General features: G+C 35.3%; 1 protein-coding gene across 1 annotated transcript in view; it reads left to right on the forward strand.

Moving 5' to 3' along the window:
- The window catches only part of LOC122133878 (abl interactor 1-like), a 59,292-nt gene that overhangs the window by 39,938 nt on the left and 2,525 nt on the right, over positions 1 to 16,829 (forward strand). The window contains exons 7-13 of the mRNA XM_042751892.1: positions 856 to 959; positions 1,111 to 1,251; positions 7,872 to 7,972; positions 10,960 to 11,061; positions 12,497 to 12,691; positions 14,436 to 14,522; positions 16,528 to 16,713. Of these exons, the coding sequence (XP_042607826.1) occupies positions 856 to 959; positions 1,111 to 1,251; positions 7,872 to 7,972; positions 10,960 to 11,061; positions 12,497 to 12,691; positions 14,436 to 14,522; positions 16,528 to 16,713 (916 nt within the window). The remainder of the gene's footprint in view (positions 1 to 855; positions 960 to 1,110; positions 1,252 to 7,871; positions 7,973 to 10,959; positions 11,062 to 12,496; positions 12,692 to 14,435; positions 14,523 to 16,527; positions 16,714 to 16,829) is intronic.

The following is a 16,829-nucleotide window of genomic DNA, read 5'->3' on the forward strand; positions in this document are numbered from 1 at the left end:
ATTTTTGGTCTTTATTTTAAATTGAGAAAATATTGTGTAAAATTGCTTATTTAATGGCAACAAATTAAAAATGAAAATAAACGATCCTCTTTGCTATCGTTAAAATATTAAATTGTCAATTTTTTGTCCACTACATATTCAAAATTTTGAAAAACTCACTACAAATTGACCTCTAGTTGTGTTTGTCATTTTGAATCAATGGTCCTTATTCATGAAACATTAACAGGATTTCATTATTTTATTTATTTATTTTTGTAAATTCGTGAAGTATTCTTATGTAAATTTTTAGATTTGTGAAAATATTTGTATTGTCAAAAACAGCTCTCAACCCTGCTTAAACTGTGCATACAACATCTGAACTTTTTATTTATTTTGGTAAAATGATGACACTGTATTTTAATAACACTATTTACAATAATAATAGAAATAGCAACACGATGAATTATTAAAAAAAAACTTTTTCGTTTGTTGGAAAATTATAATTTTAGTTCTTATTTCATTTTCTAGTTGATTGTTTTTTTAAATTATTATTATTTTCTATTTTTTTCAGTTCCATAATAACAACCTTGATGTGCATACTATTCGTGATGGACTGGAATTCATCAACATTCACACATTTAACAATAAAACAGTTACACGAGAATTTCACAGTCAAGTTATTTAGACATTTTAAAAGTTCAAAAGTTTCATGAATGAGGCCCATTCTTTGCAGCAGCAAACTGAACCTTTGGTTGTAATGTATAGTTTTGTCTGGTAAAGCCCTCTTCTCATCTCCATTTCTTTAGTCTTATTTATATAATCTGATGGTCAGGCTCTGTTCAAATGCTTAAACAGATGTTTTGCTTGTCCAATCAGCAACACGGGAACAATCAGTCAATCAGAGGAGGAACTCTCTCCAGGACCAATCCCCCAACACAGAAACCTCCCAGCCCACCCTTGGCAGGACGAGGCACTCTTGGGTAAGACGTGATGTCCTCATGTATTTCATTGTGAGAAGAATGGAAAGGTTTCAGTTTGACACTGACAGCAGTTTTCAGTAACAAAGCCATAAATCATGTATTATTTTAAGTTTCTAATATTTTTGCCTGTTTGTTTTAAATGCATATACAGACGTAACACTCCTTATAAAACACTTGAGCCGGTGAAACCTCCAACAGTGCCCAACGATTACATGACGAGTCCAGCTCGCTTGGGCAGCCAACACAGTCCAGGACGCACTGCGTCTCTCAACCAGAGACCGAGAACCCACAGGTAACCTAATAATAAAATTTGAGTTTAATTCATTCATTCATTCATTCTTTGAATGGCTTTAGTGCAATTTTAATTAATATGGTTTATTATTATTATAAAATAAGTTTGTTTATTTTATTTATTTATTATATTTGAAATGGTTTAGTGCAGTTTAATAATACTGTGTATTATTGTTGTTGTTATGATTATTATTATGGTACAAAATTAGTTATTTGCGATTTTATGTTATTGTTATAAGAATTATTTGTTTGTTGTTTGTTTGTTTGTAATGTTGTAGTATATTTTCCTTAATACTTTGTAGTTTATATTATGATTATTATTGTAAGTATTATTTATTAGTGTTATTAATAAAATATAAATACAATAAAAAACAAAAAATGACAAATTATTTTTCGTCTAATAATAATAATAATAATAATAATAATAATAATAGTAGTGCTATTAATTGGGGTGTGACGAGACCCTTATCCCACGAGACGAGACACAAGAATGAGACGAGACGAGATTTTTAGACATTTTTAAAGAAATCCTCAATGATGAAAAATAGTATTGTATTGAACTGAAAAACACAAAATGTGTCGCGATGTGAAAGTCATAATACACATAACTGAATCGTTGTCATTCAGGGGTAAGATCATGTGGGTGTTTGAATTGAGATCGCGATCTTTAAATGATTAATTGTTCAGCTCTAATGTAAACACTGCAAGATGTTTTGCGAGGATATCATCACGTTCTCGCGAGACCAGTCCGATCTCGCCAGACACATCAGATCTCGCGAAATCTCATGCCACGAGATCTCGCCACATCCCTAGCTATTAATAATAGTAAAATCATTTAAATTGTTTAATTTGAGTAATTTTGTATGCATTATTTGCCATTGTGTCCACATACATGAAACACTGTGTTGAATGTGCACCAGCTTTACTAATGAATCAGATATCCTATTTTCTCTCTTAATTTGGTATTTGTCCACTTCTTTTCTCCCACACTTTTCCATCAGCCTCCACAGTTTTGTTTCTAAATGAGACCGCATATTTGACTTCCTCTGGGGGGATCTAACAGTTTCGCTCATGCGCTTCATGGTGTCTAAATGACAGACCTGATCCGGGGGTTTCTGAATGTTCCCAGTGTGCAGTTTGTACTCTTCACACCCACACGTGTAACATCTGTTAATAATGTCATCACACCAGCCCACACCTCAACCGCGCTCCAGACCAGAGGGAATAACCCCTCACTGCATTTACTAAGCACAATCAGGACTGCATTGGTACATGTGGAAAATGACTGAATGAATTGGCCTCATTAGTTAATGCTGTCTATGATGCCATAAATAATACACAACTTTTAATTTGTGTAAAAAGTGGCAACACACGCCAGCTCTTGTGAGAGTGACCTGCTGAATCCATCAAACTGCTAGTCTTAAAGGGAAAATGTCATTCCTGCCTTCCTTTATCAAACACAAGTAGAAATTTAAAAGAATTCGCAGGACCCATTTACACAGAGCTTTTTAAACAAACAAACAAATAAATAAGTAAATAAAGTGAGCAGTGGAACGGTGGAATATGTGTATTATTTGTTTTAACTATGTTTACATATAGGCATATTATATCAAATCAAATTTTCATGTTGCGATTAACTGCTAATGCTTTTATCACGGTATACATTATTATTATTGTATTGAAATTTAGTTGCAAAAAGTGTCAAAGTATAACATGTTTAATACCTTTTTTCTTATAACAAAAAGATCTGAACATATACAATAAAGTAATACACAAAATAACAATAAAGTAAAAAAATTAAAAAATCATAGATTAAAGTGCAAAAGAATGATAAAAACGAATAAGTATCACTTTACAATAAGATCTCATTAGTTAACCTTAGTTATTGCATTAACATTAATAATGAGCAGTAGCTTCATTTGCTACAGAAGTTATTAATGTTTGTTAAAAAGTACAACTGTTAGTTAATTAAATAACACAGTTGCAACTTTTGATTTTAACAACCTAAGATTAATGAATGTTTAGAAGAAGTTTTCATTGGCAGTTTGTTAACTAATGAATTAACTAATGTTAATTAATAGAGCCTTAATGTAAAGTGAAACAATATCTAGGGCATGTTGTAGTCCAGATTAAAATACATAAATAGCCTATTAAGTCAAAATATTTAAGTATTTGGCGCTGTGATGAGCACCACTGCGAATACAAAAATCTGAATGGCTGTTTAAACCATTTAAATACATTTTAGAAAGTAGGCAGCTGCTTTATTTATGGGGTTTCCGGGGAAACGGCTGCATTTCTGCTGTTCAGTGCCATCTGCTGTCAGAGAGTGAATGTGCTTTCATTTAGTGTGCCTCCTTTACACTTTCAGCCATGCGCTGTTTGCATGCATCTTTCAAGCAACATACAGCATGCTGTGCATTGTGCAGAGCTACCTGAAAAACTATGTGCAACTGTACCTAAGACAAAAGCTGTTTTAAACTGTTGATTTGATTTAGTTAATTGAAGTTAATTGATAAATCAAATCTTTTAATGACATTATTTTTGAAAGTATCCTCAGTTTACAGCATTTTTACACAAGTGCCTAAAACTTTTTTGCAGTACTGTAGCTTTGCCAGTAGGTTTCTTCAAGCATCTTGGAGACATTGCCACAGTTCCTCTGGATTTAGTCGGTCTCAGTTTGTTCTGTTTCTTCATATCATTCCAGACAGACTGGATGATGATGAGATCAGACCTCTGCGTGGAGCACTGGTTTGCTGTCTGTGCATAGAAAAAAAAATGGTTTATTACAATTAATGGCAAAAGGAAGGTTTGAAAATGTAAACCGATATTTCCTACTGACACACTACAGCAAAAGATATAAATAACTGGCCGAACACCATTCTTTTGGGGTGAAAATACTAACATGCTTAAGACATTTGCACAGTAGTGTATAAAAAAATAAGCAACATCTTTACAACCTCAGTTTGTAGTTTTATGAAAAAAAGTGACACGAGAACAGAGATTCATTATTTTAACTTCTGATATATAGTTTTGTTGGTTCATCTTTAAATACATCTTATAAAAGCTGTTCTTGAGTACTGACATGTAGCCGACAGTCTTAATCAGCCGCATCAGTTCTAGCAGCATCAGCGATTTGTATATGAGCTTCTTATGTGTAATTAAGATGAAGTATGATGCCATGTCTCCACCTGAGCCATTATCTGCTTTCCAGAAGTGTTCGCTGCTGCTTATTCAGCTCTTTTTGTGCTGTCTTCATCTGAACCAACTTGAGCTCTTTGGGTGCCTGATGCATTATGGGTTACGACGGTGTCAATTAACCATTTTTGTTTATCTAAGGTTACATTTATAGATGGACCTAGTGATCTGGTTAGTGATGTTGTGTAGTGATTACAATAGATAATGTAATTTGTGCATATTGTGCATTTGTGTAGATTTTCATCACATCAACCCCTCCACATATATTGGTCATGCTTTTGGAGCATTTGGTTTCTCATACAGCTCGTAACTAAACGGATCAGACTGTGTGACTATATGAGAAATGAATATCCTGATTTTGGATGCACTTAAAATTTGTGACTGTCGCATACAATCTCATACCATTAGACAAATGTATTGCCCATTTTAAATGACCCTATTTTAATAACATCTTTGGTTCTGGCTTTTGGCCTAGTAGTGTGTCCAACATTTTAGCCATGGATTCTCAGTGCATCAGTAATAAATTTATAAAGTAATAAATGTATATAGGCAAAATAAATCTTTGATAATGTCTAGTGGTCAACCGATATATCGCCAATGCCGATATTTGGCATTTTTTCAATTACCGGCATCGGCTAATAAGTTTTTTTCTGTTTGGCCGATGATTTCGTTGTTGGTGTTTTTTTTTTTTTGGGGTGGGTGAGAGCGGCAGTGCCCTAACACACAGTGCTCACATTCTCCCTCTTGTTCGCTGTCATCGTTAACAGTTCTGTCCACGGATAGAAGTCTGTCTAATAATCAGATAGAACTGTTAAACAAAGGAATTAAAATGTATACAAAAAAGGATTATAACGATTGCTTTTATATTGTTAGTAATAGAGAGGAAAACATTATTATACTTTCTCGTTTGGCGTCAGCATTCAGCAAATACACATTTATATAATTTAAACAAATCTTTGAATGACTAATAGACATCTAATTTCAAAAACCTTGCAAACTTAGTCGAATCCAGCTGTGAGATAGATCTTATGAAATGTGCATTTGTATCCTGCATGATCGTGTGTACTCTGCATGATGGTCGGTCCGTGCGAATTGAATACGGACAGGAGGAGAGTTCAGCTTCATTGAGACGTGCGATTGACAAACTTTAAACACGTGATTTCTAAATATTATGTTGTTCTTGATTTTTTTGCACTGTGTTATTTTTGTGTTTTTTTCTGTGTGTTGTGTGTGTAATGTGTGTTTTATTTTGGCTTTATTTGAAAAAATGTGATTCCTATGCACACAAACTTCCCAGAATACTGAGTGCCCTGTTGGTTACAGTGTTTACTTCCTTTTTAATTATATATTTATTAAATATTTGTTTTATTTGTGAGAAATACATCATCATTTAAAGTATAAGCATGTTTATTTTAGACATTATTTTTTTTAAATCCATTTTCAAATGATTTCAAATTTCTTAAATATTAAATAAAATAAATAAAATTATATCTGCTTTATATCGGCATCAGCTGTCAAAAAAACAATATCGGTCAACCACTAATAATGTCTACACTTCATATGTTATAATGAGAGGATTCGTAAGCACGAAATTTTCAGCACTGTGCAAGAACTTTTGAGCGGTGAGTGGATTCGAACTCCTCTGATTGGCTGCTGTGTTTGCAAACAAATGTTATTATATATATATACACACACATACATACATACATACATACATACACATATATAAATTAAAAATACGTGTTTTTTTTAAAAAAGAAAAAAAAGAAAAGAAAGTTTATCAGTCTTTCATGCAACCCACATGTAGTTTTTGATGTAGTTTTGCACATCTCTAGTTAAAATCGGATCATTCTTGCGATCCCAGAATTCAAGCAATGAAACAAGAAAGACTCGGTGCTGCAATAATGAGATCTGTTGCAGTGCAGCGTGGGACTCCCTGCTGCTCTGGTTTCTGTGGAGCTACATGGACACATAGCAGACACAGAGGATCAGGGTTGATTTCTAAAGCTGTGCCCATGTGGGGGTGTATCACTGATGCAATGATGCTCAAAGCGCCATAGTGTTGAATAATCCATGAATTGATCTGTGTTGAACAAACGCATAACCACGTATGGATATAGTAGTACTATGTGTCTCAAAGGCAAGTGTATATCTAGGTCACTTTACCATGTAAGCCTGTGATATTCAGAATGGAAAAATAGCTTAAAACTAACTGTCTACTACACTAAATACTATGTACTGCTTGCTGTTTGGTAGTAAACGATATACATACTGTGTACACAACTACTTGTGTACAGAGAGTAGTATGCTTTATCATGATCTCATTGTGGCATCAATCAATATTGGACATTTGTAGCACTGCACTGTTAATCGAAATAAAACCAAAATCGCAATATGGCTTAGTGCAATTATCAAAAAACAAAGGCTGTGGTTTATTAAAAGGAATATTTTCAGAGTGAAGCACAGTGCTGTGTTTGTTTACACACTTGACAGCTCATGATTCAGTGTTTTCAGTGTTTCATAGCAGCTCTGTTCGCAGTAAATGCTGCTCCGCATGAGCTGCATCAGCTCTGAGTTGGATCGCTTCTAACATGCATTTTGGAAAGCAACATGCAGCAATCATATTCCTTGTAATGACGAGTGCTAATACACCTGATGTTATTTTACTATATTGTTCTTATACAGTGAAACATGACAATAGTGATGTAAATTTCTTAGAAATAATAATCATGTTAACAATAATAATTTTATTTTACAGCACAATTCTTATACAATTATTGCTATTATTATTATTATTATTATTATGTTTTATCAGGGCACATTTTGTACAATTTATTTTGTAAGACAGACCTATTAAAAATATTTTTTTATGAAGTACATCAAAAAATTATTTTGAGTTGTGTATATACAAAAGTTTTTTCTCTAAGTTGAATTTCCTAAAATATTTGCATTATATTGTTGAATGTTAAATCTGTGTTTGCCATGCAATAGCATGCAATAAGCTAGTATGGCAAAACATTTAATACAACCAAGTTATTATTATTATAATATATATATTTTTTTTAATAGTTACTATCTCAGTTTTGGTGGGGCCAAATTGTGCAGCCTTACAAACAAGTACAGCAAACCTGGAGCTTTTAAATAATTATAATGTTATCTTTTGTTATATTACATGTTATATTTTGCACTTTTATTTTGTGTATTAATGAGCTGTCTTCTGGCAGTGCCGTCAGATGAGCTAAGAAAAAGATCACTGTTAATATCGCCTTCACATTGGAAGGCAAATTTCATTGTGGGATACTGTATTCTCTCTTTTGGTAAACGTAGAAGGTCAGCTGGGTTTTCCATGTGTGGAAAATCTGCATACTTCAGAAATAGTATGATATGTACTATAGTATGCTGAGAACTTCCTGTTTTTCTCTGTAGTGGCAGCAGCGGAGGCAGCAGCAGTCGAGAGAACAGTGGTGGCAGCAGCATCGCTGTTCCCATCGCCGTACCAACTCCCTCCATTCCCAACTCAGTCCCAGGTGAGCCGCAGCCCACATATACAGCTTCTACAAAAACACACTATCTGAAGCACAGTGTCCTACAGGTTAGGGCCAACTTGAGAATTAGACGTTCTCTCCACATGTGGGTATTTAACACTGCAGTATATCCTGCTCTCCAGAGTGAGAAATGGAGCAGGATTAGCTGTTCACTGTATGCCTACAGCTTTCACGGCCTGATTTTTCCAGCTAAAGGTTTGTTAAAGTAGGCCACTACACTGCACAAGGACAGGTAGAAATAGAGAGGAAGTGGGAAACTCTAAAGGGTGGTCTGCCTGCAGAAAACAGAAAAAAAGAGCGAAGTTTAATAAGAAGAGGTCACTGTTCTTTTCTTCTATGAGATTCCTGCTGAAGCTAAGAGGAACAGGACCCCCCCCCCCTTAAGTCAGTCACCATAGCAACACTGCATCAGCACCTCTGATTTCCTTTTCCTGGATTAATGTTTATTAATGTATACAGGTCCTTTGAATGCAGTGTCTCTGTCCTTATACCCCTTTTATGTCTGTTTGTGTATTTGTATAATAAAACCTAAGATTTTTCTCTAGGGTTATTTTTTTCCTCTCCCCTGGCTCTGATGAAGGACCATTTTGACATCCAAAACCTAGTGAGCTACCTACCTAGGCAACATTTTAAGGCATCTTCATTGCACTTACACTGCAATGGGTATTCCAGAAGTCTAGAGATATGCTGAAACTTGTTTCATGTACACACCAAGTCAAGGGTCAGATGTCGGGCCGTCGTTAAGTGTCTGTCAGCTCAGTTTTTGCAGCATGTTGGACCCCGTTGGTGGCTTTTTGCCCAACTGAGCATGTTGAGACTGGTTTAATGTTATTTATATATATATATATATATGTGTGTGTGTATGTATATATGGGTTTATATATATATATATATATATATATATATATATATATAATATATATATATATATATATAAAAGAAGGTATTTTGAAGACTGGTGGTAATAAAGCTGTTTTGGTTACCAATGACTTTTATTGTATGAACAAAGAAATGCTGAGATGTTTCTCAAATTATCTTCTTTTATGTTCCATAGTTTGTTAGGCAATTGTAGGCTGTTGTATTTGTAATACATTTTATGTTGAATCCAATAGAAAATTTTTTCTTAAGCTACAATTTGTAATATCTACTTGATACTTTTTCATTTAACACAAAAATAGCTTTGCATAATCCTTTGTGGGTATTTTCAGTTAAATTTATTTTGCGATTAATTAAATGAATCAACACATCATGTAATTAATTAGATTAAACATTTTAATCGACTGACAGCCCTAATATACAGTGCCATGAAAAGGTTTTTGCCCCCTTACCGGGTTTTTTTTTTTTGCATATTTGTCACACTTTAAAGATTTAGATCATTAAACGAATTTTAATATTACACAAAGATATTGCAAGTAAATATAAAATGCAATTTTTAAATTATGATTTCATTTATTAAGGGAAAAAAGCTGTCGAAACCTACCTGGCCCTACATGAAAAATTTATTGCCCCCTCCTGTTAAATCATGAAAGAACTGATTAACCACATTATTTTAGAAAGGTGAGTTAATTCACTAGCCACACCCAGGTCTGATTACTGCCAGACCTGTCGAATCATGAAATCAGTTAAATAGAACCTGTCTGACGAAGTGAAGCATGCTTGAAGAGCAACACATCATGCCACGAACTAAAGAAACTCAAGTACAGTCGAGAAACAAAATAGTTGACATATATCAGTCTGGAAAGGGTTATAAAGCCATTTCTAAGGCTTTGGGACTCCAGTGAACCACGGTCAGAGCCATTATACACAAATGGAGAAAACTTAGAACAGTGGTGAACCTTCCCAGGAGTGGCCGGCTGACCAAAATTACTCCAAGAGCACAATGACGACTCATCCAGGAGGTCATAGAAGAACCCAGAACAACATCTAAAGAACTGCAGGCCTCACTTGCCTCAATTAAGCTCAGTGTTCATGATTCATCAATAAGAAAGAGACTGGGCAAAAACAGCATCCATGGGAGAGTTCCAAGACAAAAGCCATTGCTGACCTAAAAGAACACAAAGGCTTGTCTCACATTTACCTAAAAATATCTTGATAATCCCCAAGATTTTGAGCAAATATTCTGTGGACTGATGCCATAAAAGTTAAACTTTTTGGAAGGTGTGTGTCCCATTACATCTGGCGTAAAACCAACACAGCATTTCATAAAAAGAACATCATACCAACAGTCAAACATGGTGCTGGAAGTGTGATGGTCTGGGGCTGCTTTGCCATAATTGATGGAAGCATGAATTCTGCACTCTATCAGAAAATCCTGAAGGAGAATGTCCCACCGTCAGTTTGTGACCTGAAGCTCAAGCGCACTTGGGTTATGCAGCAGGACAATGATCCCAAACACACCAGCAAGTCCAGCTTTGAGTGGCTCAAGAAAAACAAAATTAAGGTTTTGGAGTGGCCAAGTCAAAGTCCAGACTTACTGTAAATCCGATTGAGATGCTGTGGCATGACCTTAAACAGTTCTTTCATTCTTGAAAACCCTCCAATGTGGCTGAATTAAAACAATTCTGCAAAGAGTGGGCCAAAATCTGCATTTTGTATTTACTCAGGTTATCTTTGTGTAATATTAAAGTTTGTTTGATGATCTGTATCTCAAGTGTGAAAAATGTGCAAAAAAAAAAAAAAAAAAAAAAACAGGAAGGGGGCAAAATTCTTTATATATATATATATATACACACACACACACATATCAGTCAATTGTCAGTCAAGTCTCCCATGTACTTGACTCAATGCTTCCCATGTAGAATGTTTCCAGTTCCAGTTAGCCTATCAGGTATCAGAATGGTTTGGATGCAGCCTTAGACATCAAGGAACCTCACTGGGGTTTGGAACAAGGCTTACATGTCTGTGTGATATTAATGTATGAATCGTCCTCAAGATGTGTTTTCTCTTATATACCGGTTCTGACCCCACAGTCACACCCTCATGGGCCGCTCCCCCTGGAGCTCCTCCCCCAGCCCCTCCTCCTCCACCCCCCCTCCCTGGCCAGGGCCCACTAATGCCAGCTGCTGCTATAGGTGAGCCCCTCCCCCAATCCTGTCGGCACCTGTGCAAATCCATCCCAGACAACACCAGCGTTCCCGTCCCACCGTCCACGTGTCTGTCTGTGGGGTTTCAGCTTGGGTCACAGAATTGTTCAGATCTGGGGATGGTGGTGGTGCTGGTGGTGGTGCATCAGTTTAAATCAATGCATTGTGAAGAAGTCTCTGAACTGCCTGAAAGTTTTTCCCATTATTCATGAAGAGAGTATGGGCGGATTATTAGTGGTGTCTGATTGCAGCAAAAATCCTGTAGAGTTAAGACGTGTTCACTCTAAGGACAAAAGCTATAACGAAGAAAATTAATCACTCTAATTCTATTAAGAATAAAGATGTCCACCCCATAACTATAATGACAATGACAAAGGAAAACTGTCACTTGAATCACTTTCAGAATTTTCTTATTTTTTTTAGCAACCACTCAGAATATTTTAGAAACTGCATAGCAACACCTTAGCAACCACCTTTCAAAATCTAGCTTTGTGTTGGTGAGTCAGAGACTTCCTCACTACAGGTTCTTTTGAAAGAGCCACTGTTTTCCTTCTGCTTTACTTTATCTTCCAATGTTATGTAACCCAGTGGATTGATGTGATGATGTACAGTATTAATCAACATCTCGTCCCATAATTCTGTTCATTAGAGCAGCAGGTTTCACTGGCTCCACCAGGACACAGCTGGAGATGTTTGTGGTGTGTTTGTGGTGATGCCACAGTGATGTTTGTCCACTGTGTTTGTTGTTTGTTGGTTCCGGCCATCACTATCAGGGAGAGCGTGTCTCTCTAGGGCTTCCCAGTTATCTGCCACTGTCAACAGGAAACCTCCCTGTAGAGGAAATCCCATCTGCCCTGGCAGTGTAAACATAAGCAGGACTGAAAGCCTGGTACTTTTCTAACTTTGTGGGTTTTATTGCAGGTCATGTTGTTTTCATCTGAGGCTGGGTTTCTCACACACAGGTTATCTCTGTGAATCTGGTGAAACATGTCCAGGTCATATTTATATTCAAACTTGTTTACACTATGGGTAAAAAAAAAAAAAAAATTCTGAGGGAATGAAGTCAGAATTGCAAAAATGAGACAAAAAAAGTCTAAATGAGACAAATAAAAGACCCAGTTACATTTTTCAATTAATTTGAATAATTTCATTTATTTATTTATTTATCCACATATTTAAGCCCAAAATCAAATCAAATATATTATAATATAATAAATAAATATTAAACGAATTTTTCCTTTTTTTTTTTTTTTTTTTTTTTTTTAATTTATGAAATATGACCTGGAAATGTGCTTGACATGTTTTGTTTGATTCGATCTTAGTTTGTCTCTTAGTAAAACTCATACATCTTGGGAAGCTTTCCTTGCTTGTATGTCAGTCACTCAGTGTCCTCTTCTGGATCTTCTTCTCTGGGTTCGAACAGCTGTGGCTGCTGGGCCAGGTCTCGGGCCCATCCCCATGTCACAGTTCGGCACGATATCTCGGCAGATCTCTCGACACAGCTCCACCACTTCCTCCGTCTCCATGGTTTCTGCCACGGGCACATACCGCCGAGCGCCGTCCGTCTCCTCCCAGTTCTCCCTGCAGCAGCCGCACGTTAATGGGGGCACAAACGCAAGTAAGAGACGGAGAACAACGCACAAATATACAGACACGTACAAACCCACAGCCATTTTTATCACATCTGAAGTTCCATCGCAACAGTTTCATTACTTTAAACTCAGCTCTAGCTTGATGAAAGCCATATCTAAGCATCATAATACCCGGGTATTTTTAGGCGCATCCTGTCTGTGATGAAGGGAACAGCCTGTCTCTTCCCACAGGTGTGCGGCCGTACACACTGATGTCATTAAGACCGCAAAAGCCTCAGGTTTATGAGTAGTGAGAGCACCGGGCCGGTGGCCACCTGCTTATGAATGGAGATTTATTGTCATCTGCGCATTAAAGCTGAGGTTTTAAATCTCACTGTCTGATGCCCAGAAGCATTAGAGTGAATGAGCGTCATATCATCATCAGACGTGAACCAGAGAAATTTACTGAAACACAACGCTATTGGAGTATATTGATAAAAAGCATCACAATTTCTACAAAAAAATATTAAGAAATGTTTTTTAAGCAGCAAACCAGCATATTAGAATGATGCTGAAAATTCAGCTTTTCCGTCACAGGAATAAATTACATTTTAAAGTATATCACAATACAAAATTATTATTATAATCATTATAATTATTATTATTATTATTATTATTATTATTATTATAATTATTATTATTATTGTTGTTTTTTTTTTTTTTTTTTATTTTTTTTTTTTTATTATTTTTATTTGTTTAAAGAGTTACTTACCTTTTTTTTCACTATAAAGACCTTTAACATTTAATTATTTAAATTATTCAAAGGTTTTTTTTTTGGGTTTTTTTTTTTTTGGAAATTTCAGTTCAGGCTTGAAATAATCATGGAAATTAATACAATATTTGATGGGAATTTCTATAAGTATCTAGTTATGCTAAATTGAAAGTATTATGCTTAACTACAATATTTTACCAGCCAGGGTTATTATATTTAACTAGAGAGAAAAAAAAAGTTACTTTAAATAAAATAAATGTTTACTGAAATGAAATAAAATATGAAAAAACAAAACAAACAAACAAAAAACAAAAAAAAAAAATGTATTTCAGCAAGTTTCCAAGCCAGCATTTTTAATTATCATTAAGTGTAACTTGGTGAAATAAAATAACTAAAACTACAACTGAAAAAAAAAAGTAAGTAAAAACTATATAAACATATTTAAAAAAAAAAAAAATACAAAAATACAAAAACACAACAAAATCCTAAAACTTTACCTAAAATTAACATTAAACCAGAAAATATAAAGAATGAAATCGATTCAAAATATTAAAAAAAAAAAATCTATGATAGTATCTCGATGCTAAACCAGTCACTAGAAGTTACTTGTTGTGATATAATAATTATCTCTATAAAATGATTTAAAATCCTTTTCCAGTCCATTACAAACAACTAGAAATGTCGTGGAAATGAACCGGTCTGTCTATTTCAGGGGTCTCCAACCCTGCTCCTGGAGAGCTACTGTCCTGCAGAGTTCAGCTCCATCCCCAGTCAAACACACCTGAAGCAGCTGATCAAGGTGTTCAGGGATACTTGATAATTACAGACAGGTGTGTTGGGGCAGGGTTGGAACTGAAGTCTGCAGGATGGTAGCTCTCCGGGAGCAGGGTTGGAGATCCCTGGTCTATATCTATAAGATTCCTCTGTCTGTCTTTCTCATGTGGGACTGATGTTTTTGTCTTTCTCTCTCTTCCTGCTTTTCTCTTTCCTCTCTGTCTCTGCGCTGTGCTTGTGTTCAGTGTCTATGGCCCCCCCTCCTCCACCCATGCCTCAGCTCACCCCACAGATCCCGCTCACAGGTTTTGTGGCCAGAGTACAGGAAAACAGTAAGTGTGACGGCCCCCTTCCCCAGCGTTTCTCACGCCAGCATGTGGATGTGTTAGAGGTTTGCTGCATGCTGCCCTCTTCTCCGTCTCTGTTTGTGCTGTAGTAGACATTGTTCATTCCGTACGATTCAAACAGTACACTACAATAAAGCCGTTGCTCACACCTAAAGCCTGCAAAGAAGTGTGTCAAACATTTACATAAGTGTGTATTGCTTTATGTAACCTAAAAGAGGCTTAATAGACTGCTTGCAGAAAGAATTCTTGAAAGGCACTCATTGTTTTGTTTTTGTTAGTTTTTTTGTTCTACATTCTGGATTGCATCGGGATTTAATCTCGGACGTATTCAATGGCAATAAAGTGTGTCTCGTTTCTAGACTTCCCCTGCATGTGATATTACACACTCTTTATTCATTCATTGGGCTACATTTGTGTACAGCTTTGTTTGATTTATACCCAGCAAGCTTCAGGTAGGGCTGAACGACACTGATGCATCATGGGAAGAATTGAAAGCTGTTAACTGGTCCAGTGTTAAAACGGCATTGGTTAACTCGCATTCTGCTGACAGTTATGTATTTAATACAAGGTTGCATGATCAACTTGTCAAGTTGCAACAGAAATGCTCTGAGTGCACTCTATTTCTCAGAAAGTTGTCATAAAATAACAAAAGCACAAAGTGGTTTTTTGCTGCCCTCTCGTGATGCATTCTGGTATTGTGATGAGTTGTTGATGTGGAGGATGTCTCACAAAGCCGTCTAGACCTCTGACTGAACTTTGTCTGATCCACTTGTTGTTATTAGACAGGAAGTGATATTTTGATCAAGTACAGTTCATTCTGGCTTTATGTGCTCCAAAATATTAAAGCTCCTATATATTTTAAAATATAATTTTACATTTATATTTTATGAGGAAAGGTTAGGCGTCTATTATTATTATTATTATTATTATTATTATTATTATTATTATTATTATTATTATCATCATCATCATCATCATTATTATTATAAAAAAAAAACAATTACATATGTACCACTTGTGTAATTTAGCATACATAATGGTTAATTATTATGTTATTATATTATTATTTTTATCATGTCAGTGTAATCAGACATTATCTGGAAAATAATATCAGGGGAAAAATATTTTTAACCTACTGTTAACAATGTATAAACCACAATAAAACAAAATAATAAAAAAAGATGTCAATCAGTGTTATTTTAGTATTATTAATGTACTATTATAATATTTTATCTTTATAATTTAGGCTATTTTTATATGTGCAGTTTTCATTGAATTGAATTTTAATACTTTTTTAAGTTTTGTTATGTGCTTTATTAGTTTCTTTTTCAGATTTATTTATTTGTTTATGTATTTATTTATAGCTTAACTAGTTTTTACTAGAATTTAACTAGTGGACAAGGCAACATTTTTAATTCTTTAAAGTGTTAAATTCCTTTTTTCATCTATTTAATTTCAGCGTTTTAGTTAACAAAAATGATTTTTAATAGTTTGTTAAAAATAACAACTCTGCCGTCAGTAGAACAAATGATTTCGCACCAGATTTTAGAACGCAATATAAAATGGAAATATATAAGTTTAGAAAGTTGAAGTTGATATGAAGTTTAAAAAAAAGTTTAAAATATTGTCAAAAAAAGGTTTAGTTAATCTCGGGTTAACATTTTAACATTTGCATCCTGTTCTAGTTTGAGTGTGTAGAGTGTGTACTGTGTGTGTGGTATACTGAGGAATGATGTCATAGTGTTGCTGTCTTTTGGATATGGAATTCAACTTTTAAATTTTAGTCCTGTAAGTATTGATATCTGTGAGTACCTCCATACATAGACCGTATCCTCCCTAGATCCATGTTCTCAGGTTCCCTGTTGTTCATGCATGTCCACTAACCAGTCTGCATGAGCTTGTGTTCACGGTGAGCTGCTGGATCGCATGCACAGCACAGCTCTTCATCATGGAGCGTGTCTGAAGCTGACTGTTGTTTGCTGGATGTCAGTTGCAGATACCCCGACTCCTCCCCCTCCCCCTCCCCCTGATGACATACCCATGTTTGACGAGGCTCCGCCTCCACCGCCGCCTCCAGCAGTCGACTTTGAAGATGAAGAGGCAGCTGTGGTGCAGTACAGTGACCCCTATGCAGATGGAGACCCTCAGTGGGCCCCCAAGTCCTACATTGAGAAAGGTGAGGGTTTTTTAAACATCAGTACTGAGTACTACTTAGTTTTATTTCTCTACTGAAATTTTATTTCATTTTATTTTATTGACAAGTAAATTATATCATATGTTTTTTATATTTTT

This window comes from Cyprinus carpio, chromosome B24, assembly GCF_018340385.1.
Source record: "Cyprinus carpio isolate SPL01 chromosome B24, ASM1834038v1, whole genome shotgun sequence".
Taxonomy (NCBI): domain Eukaryota; kingdom Metazoa; phylum Chordata; class Actinopteri; order Cypriniformes; family Cyprinidae; genus Cyprinus; species Cyprinus carpio.